At 45.3% G+C, this 7,352-nt stretch overlaps 1 protein-coding gene across 1 annotated transcript; it reads left to right on the top strand.

Annotated features, from left to right (window-relative positions):
* The first annotated feature begins 3,782 nt into the window (after positions 1 to 3,782).
* Positions 3,783 to 6,820, top strand: Spint3 (serine peptidase inhibitor, Kunitz type 3). The gene is made up of 2 exons (XM_035446602.1): positions 3,783 to 3,858; positions 6,630 to 6,820. The coding sequence occupies exons 1-2, from the start codon at positions 3,783 to 3,785 to the stop codon at positions 6,818 to 6,820; spliced, it is 267 nt and encodes an 88-aa protein (XP_035302493.1).
* Positions 6,821 to 7,352: the final 532 nt, after the last annotated feature.

The following is a 7,352-nucleotide window of genomic DNA, read 5'->3' on the forward strand; positions in this document are numbered from 1 at the left end:
GGGTGCTGTGATAATTGGTACATACTACCACACCCTACTCTAATTATCATGCTCTTGGTAAGTTTTATCAAATGCAGAGCACACCACTTTTAATCCATCACACTTGTACTTTAGCCCATTCCTGACTCTTCCCATTAATTTTTCTCTGAAGACACACCCTTCATGTCTGCCTTTCCCGTTAAATACTGTCTAGCAATTCACTGTATTTACAATATGCACAATTTTTCTTCTTTTTACCACTGGTTTCTTCTTATTACCTATGTCAGTGTGTTGCCTTATTAGGTAAAAAGAACACATGGTCAGTGTTATTTCTAATTCAACAATAAAAGGACATGGAGATTTCAGAAGAATGATTACCTTGGATCTATTTGATTCAAGTCTAGGGAGAATTGCCTACTTCTCTCAACCTCCTTCTCAAAATAAATGTATTCCTGAATCTAGGCTGGGTGTGGTGGTGCACACCTTTAATCCCAGCACTCAGAGAGATGGATGGATCTCTGTGAGTTCCAGGCCAGCCTCGTCTATAGAATGAGTTCCACAACTGCCAGGGCTATCTAGAGAGGCACTGTTGCAATTAATTAACCAGTTGAAAGATGGAGTAATGTACAGATAAAAATGTATAGATGGGGGAATAACCAAGTAATTTTGATGATAAATTGGGCAATCCATGAAACTTCATGAACCACTATGTATAAAGAAAATAACACTTAGATTCATTGTCATGATTAAGAAACACTTGAGAAGAAATAATAGCTCAGTTTTCATCATAAACAGAAGGATATCAAAAAGTATTAGGATATATAGTCAAAGTGATTAAAGAGAAAAAGGCTATTAAATAATAAGGCTGGAATCAGAGTAACTACCCCTCAAAAATAAACACAAGAGCTGGAAAGATGGCCCAGTGGTTAAGAGCACTGGCTATTCTTGCTGATGACCTGGGGTCAATTCCCAGCACCCATGTTGGCAGTTCACAACTGTCTGTAACCCCAGTTCCAGGGCATCCAATGCCCTCTTCCGGCCTCTTCAGGTTCCAGGCAAGAATGTGTTGCACAGACCGATGTACAAGTGAGAGACCTATACACATAAAATAAATTTTCTAACTAAAATTTAACCCTCATGGGCTTGAAAAGTATTAAAAGTAAGTAAATAAAATAATCAGGTATGGTAGTACAGACTTTTAATCTCAGCCTTAGGGAGGCCGAAGCAAATGGATCTCTGTGAGTTTGAGGCCAGCCTGGTCTACACAGCAAGTTCCGGGCCAGCCAAGGCCACACAATAAGACCCTGCCTCAAAATAAGTAAATAAGTAAAAAGAAATAATGAAGACAATAGCCAGGCACAGTGGCACTGACTTTTGATCAAAGTACTCAGGAGGCAGAGGCAGGCATAGCTCTCATTCTGGGCTAGCCTGGTTTACATAGTGAGACCCTACCCCCAAAATAAATAAAGACAATAACACATATCAACAATAACTATTATTATTATATATTAAGAACTCCTGCCGGGCAGTGATAGCCCACACCTTTAATCCCAGCACTCAGGAGGCAGAGGCAGGTGCATCTCTGTGACAGCCCGGTCTACAAAGTGAGTTCCATGACAGCCTCCAAAGCCACAGAGAAACTCTGTCTCGAAACCCACCCCCCAAAAAAAGAACTCGTAGAAATCAATAATACACAAATAATATGATAAGAAGATTGGCCAAAGATGGGGCTGAGAAAATAACTCAGGTGATAAGAGTTTGTGAGCCCCTGGGTTCGGTCCTCCATATCATAAAAGGAACAGAAAAGATGCACAGACTTAGGAGCTGGAGAAGGGTGTTATGGAGAACCTCCAGGCGAAAAGTTTCTGCACCCCGATGAGCCTGTCTGCCAATGCAGCATCCAAATCAGACCAAATCAAACCAAATTAGAAAGGGCCCACATTTAATGGATACAATGCTCCTAGATGGCCTTCCAGTCTCCTAGAGAGAAGACTGGAAAGGGAGACCAGAAAAATCACAAGTCTATTTTCTGGGAGGCAGTTTAAATACCCTGTGGAAGTGGTCTTGAGCATCTCTGGGGGTCGGGGGTCATCATTTGGTGGGCTTTCTGAGATGCAGCAGGGTTTGGACGGAGATGGGGGAGGGGGCTTGGGTGCAACCTTCACCCTAATATTCCAGACTCTTTGGGTATGTGGATGCCAGGGACTGGGGTGAAGCTTTCACCATAGCATCAGGCTCAGCAGTTAAGAGCCTGTACACAGGACAGGGTTCCCACCTCCCATGTTGGAGGCTCACAACCACCTGTAACCCCAGCTCAGGGGGAATCAATGCTTCTAGCCTCCACAGGCACCCATGCTCACAAGAACTTATCTGCCCAACCTATGCATATACACGTAATTAAAATAAACCAGGTGGTGATGTTGCACACCTTTAATCCCAGCACTCAGGAGGCAGAGGCAGGTGGATCTTTGAGTTCGAGGCCAGCCTGGTCTACATAGCAAGTTCCAGGACAGCCAGGACTACACAGAGAAACAAAACAAAACAAAAAACAAGAAAACAAAACAAAAATGATTTTTTAAAAAATCATTTTTTAAAAAACAAAAGGATATATTGATTTTAAAAAGTAAACATACAGGGCATTTCTCTGTCTCTGTCTGTCTGTCTGTCTGTCTCTCCAGGGTTTCATATGACCCAGGCTGGCCTTGAACTCACTATTTAGTCAAGGGTGACCTTGAACTTGTGATCCTCCTGCCCCAACTCCAAGTACTGGGATTGCAAACATAAACCAATTTTGTTTTTACACTGAACTTTTGTTATTCTGCTTAAATACACTGGATCTGCTCCTTCTCCAACAGGTGGAGGTTTCCGACTTCTAGACTGAGTGTGTGTTGTTCCCATAATTCCCTGGGGGTGCCCAAGTGTGATGGAGGCAGAACCTGACAGTACAGTCAGCACAGTGGGAGACTGGAGAAATGTCTTTATAATAAACCAGGGACACATTCGAGGCTCTGAAACTTGCTTTCCATGTATGACACTTATCATAGTCTTTTTCTTCCTGAAAAATATACTGCTTTTGTGTATTTTTCTGCTGCTATAACAAAATCCCTAAGACTGGATGCCATATTTTAAAAGGGGGTTCACTTAGTTAAAAAAAAAATGGAAACTGAAGAGGCAGTCCCGATAACTTGACTTTCACCACTCCCACCCCAGTCAACTGCGTCTTGGGATGGCTGGTGGCATTATGGCAGGAGTACATTTGAAAAGAAGAGAACAAATGGTTCGGTAGGAAGTCAGAGAAACTCAGGGTTGTTCTTTTCAAGGGTTTATTTTATTTTTAATGGCGTATATGTATGTGAAGGGGGTCGTTCACCCGTGTACAGGTGTCCACCAAGGCCAGACATGTTGGATTCTCTTGGATGCTGGAGTTACAGGAAATGTGAGCTGTCCAACTTGGATGTTACGAACCCAAGTCAGGTCCTGTGCAAACTTCACTGACAATGTGTGAAATCTATTTTGTGTGGTGCCTGAAAACAAAAGGCACACTGCCTGTAGTAACTGTTGTTCCACTCTTGTTGAAGGGGCGTCTGTACTGAAGTGGCACATTGGTTTTGGAGGCCAGATCAGATATGTCCAGGAGGAGAGAGAGACTGTGCTTTTCTGGGACTCTCTGTTCCAGCAGCAGCCTGCTCCGTGAGCAGCAGCAGTTAGGGGCTAGTGAGCAGGAGGCAGAGCCAGCCCCTCCTCCTAGTCTCTTCCCTCCCTAAATAAGACAGCTCTAGGCTAGGCCATTGCCGGCAGACGCCATGCAGCTCCAGGCTTCCTTATCGTTTTTCCTGATCCTCGTCTTCTGCCAACATCTCTACTCAGAACCAAATCAAGGTTGGTATGAAATGGGTCTCAACATAGACCAGGAACTCTGCCCTGCAGTGCAGAGTCCTTTTTCTTATCCAGTAGGACAGGGAGCCAGGTCAAGTCACTGACAATGTCAGGTATCTGCTATGTGCCAGGCACCATCCTAGGACCTGGAGTTACAGCCACCAGCCAAAGACACTGCCTCTAAATTCCACCGGGGACAAAAGGCACACAGCATACATCATAGCATAACAGACAGTGAAGGAGCCATAGGAAGAGGAAAAGGCTTTAGAGTTTGGACTTGTGATAGCCAAAGTGAGACCAAGGAGGACGGGTGCAAGCTTAACTTTGACATGACTTCCTTACAGGGGCCAGGCTCCTTCCTGGGCCACTGTCTCTGCTGCAGCTTAAAATCTGCAGCGGGGTAGGGGGAGGACATACCATGACAAAGACGAAGATGATGACAATGAAGACAACAACGAATGTGGTGTATCCAGACCTTTTTTGTGAACAGTAGGATTCCCTTTACAAATATTCAGAGCTGGAATATACTTCGGTGGGGGAACACTTATTAGCATGCACAAGCCCTGGGCTCCCCCAAGTCAGTAGTATCAGGGGTCAGGTGCTGGTGCTACTACTTACAAAAACCTGTGCCTCAGGGGTGTTGCTTGGTCTCTCGGAATGCCAGTTTTTTTCCTCTAGAAGATAAGAGCAACAGTTGTGACTGCTTTGTTGATCAAATCTGATGTGTATATATTTGTTAGTATAACAGCTCTCAATGGCTTCACTTGAAATACTTCAGTCGCATTCAGACACACACACACACACACACACACACACACACACACACACACACACACACACACACACACGGGAAAGGGGATCATCCCATTACATATAAAAATAAATCAAGTGATTTCCTCTTGATTTTAATAGAATCAACTAAGAGGGAAGGCAAGACTATAACATTTAAGAGAAGGTGGGACTCCACCTCCTATTAAGTCACCTGGGGTCAAGGATGATGCTACTGTGACCCAGACGTCACATGCCATATGAACAGACCAGCCTGTCCCTCCTCCTTCCATTCCCGTCTTGACTGGATAAGCTTGTGTCCAGCACCAGCCTTAAGAGCACAGACAGGAGAGAACCTTAACCTCTCCCCTGCCTAGGCTGCTGCCAAATTCCACCCAAAGTGTGTTCATCGGCCTACTCATTCTACGATAAAGGAGACAGGTTGAGAACCTGCAGACCTCTGCCACTAGATTGTGCTGGTTTTTTGTCTTGGTCTCCCCACTTCCTGGCATAAGGACAGGTGCTTTATCTCTCGGTAGTTTCTTCATGTAGCATGATAAGCCATGATAGCTGGAGTGAAGAGACCCAGAGATACAGTTTAGGGGCGGAGCACTGGCCTGGCACACACCAGGCCCTTGGCATCTTCCACTTGCCCCAAGCTTACTATGAAGAGTAATTACAGGGACTGAGGAGACAGATCGTTCTGTGATGTGCTTTCCTTGAAAACATGTAGACCTCTGTTTGATCTCCATTACCTACATCAAAAGGGAAGGGCCTGGCATGGCAGCATGCTTGTAATCCCAGAGCTGGGAGGCAAAGACAGGGGGCTCACTGTCCAGCCAGCCTCACCTATTTGGGGAGCCCCAGCCAAGTGAGGGACTAGGACTCAAAAAACAAAACAAAACAGGCCCCCAGAAATGACTCCTACACACACACACACACACACACACACACGCAAGTGCTAGCGCTTACACATACTAAACAATAATTTCAAAAATAAAAACACACCTCACATAGTAACAAATAAAAGAAACTTCTAGCACTCCTTAGAGGAACTCATGGCTAGTGTTGCTTGGTTGAGTGTTTGCTGAGAACTCGGAGGTAGGAGGCCTGCTTTGGGAACTGGGGCTGCAGAGTTAGTGTTCAAAGTTTGTGTTGCTGGGTCCCGTTGCTTAGGAAGGAGAGGGTGCTTAGAGGCCAGTTCACCATTATCCATTGCTTTTTGATTTGTTGGACTTATCGGTGCTTTTTATGGGCTTTTTTGTTTGGTTTTGTTCCCTGTTGTTGTTTGTTGAGATGGGTCCCACTGTATAGCCCTGCCTAGCCTGGAGCTTTCCATGTAGACCAGGCTGGCCTCCAACCCACACAGGTCCTCCTGCCTTTTGCCTTTCCTGAATACTGGGATTAAAAGCATGTTCCACCTCGCCCAGCCCTCAACCATTGTCTTTAACCTTCAATTAGGCCAAAAATGTGAACATTAGATTCCATTTTATGGCCAAGAAACTCAGAGCAGAAGAGACGGGTCCTTCGTTCAGGGTTATTCAGCTAGAAAATTACTGAGTCAGACTTCAAACCCTGCTCTCAGACTCAAGGCTCACACCCTTTCCCTACAATCTGCCCATTCTGGAGCGGACTGCCTGATGGATCAGACTGCAGCACACAAATCTGAGGGGCAAAGGAGACACGAGGCTCAGCTCAGCTCCTTGGCGTCACAGACAATAAACCAGAGACTTGGAGAACTCGATGTCTCCACAGGCTCTTGGAGTCCTGGGGGGCAGGGTTAGGCTGTGAATCCATTTGAGTCAGAATCCCAGGCAAAGGAGTTCCCCTACTTGCAGAAGCACAGACTTTGGTTTCTGTAGAGATGCATATGGCTGGGTGAGGAGAGGTGGCTGTCATAGTCTCAGCCTTGTCATGGCCATGAAAGCCTCCAGCAGAGGGGAGGGTAGCAGAAGGAGTGGTGATGGCTTAGACCCTCTTAATCACTCTTCTTCTTTTTCTTCAAGTGTCCAGGAAGCCCTTGCCATCTATATGCAACCTTCCTATGGATAAAGGCGCGTGCCGAGCCCTCATGGTGCGATGGTACTATAATACCAAATCTGGCAAGTGTGTGAAGTTTAACTATGGAGGCTGTGGAGGCAATGAAAACAACTTCCTGAGCAGAGATCAATGCCGGTTAGCCTGCAGACGTGCCTGATTTGCCAAGCCTGTACAGTTCTCCATGGAGTCAAACTCCCTAGGGGGCCCCCTAAGGCTTTTGGGGTGTGAATAAAAAAATGCATTCCTCTTAATTCGTTTCCCTAAAATCAATTCTTTTCCTTGTAAAATACAAGTACATTGGGAAAATTTAGAAGTGCCACTCACATCTTAGTATGAATTACCGTTCCACCCACCTGAAGATAAAACCTTCAAAGTGAGAGGGGTGGTGGGCTGGAACTATAGGGGCCTATATTGGACTAAGGAAATAAATTACTCATGACGTAAGAGATGTTTGTGCCAGGTTCCACACTAAGCAGAAACAGGAAGAAAGGGGGAAATGGAGAGGGAAAAAAAATCCTGAAGATTTTAAGACCACCCTTAATTTTTAAAATGGGGAGTTTTTATCTGCTATAAAGCCATGTCTTTCTGTCACATGGGAAGAGAGCTGGTCCCAGAGTCCTTTGCTTTGCCTTATGCAACAATTATTACTCTCTGAAAGGAGGGAGGAAGACATGGAGCCTGTCTGCTGT

The sequence above is a fragment of the Cricetulus griseus genome, chromosome 6 (assembly GCF_003668045.3).
Source record: "Cricetulus griseus strain 17A/GY chromosome 6, alternate assembly CriGri-PICRH-1.0, whole genome shotgun sequence".
Lineage (NCBI taxonomy): Eukaryota > Metazoa > Chordata > Mammalia > Rodentia > Cricetidae > Cricetulus > Cricetulus griseus.

Excerpts from the sequence above, each read along its gene's own strand:
- Spint3 (XM_035446602.1), top strand. The coding sequence starts at position 3,783 with ATGCAGCTCCAGGCTTCCTTATCGTTTTTCCTGATCCTCGTCTTCTGC. Across the intron at positions 3,859-6,629 it reads CTACTCAGAACCAAATCAAG|TGTCCAGGAAGCCCTTGCCA; the intron begins GTTGGTATGAAA and ends TTTTTCTTCAAG.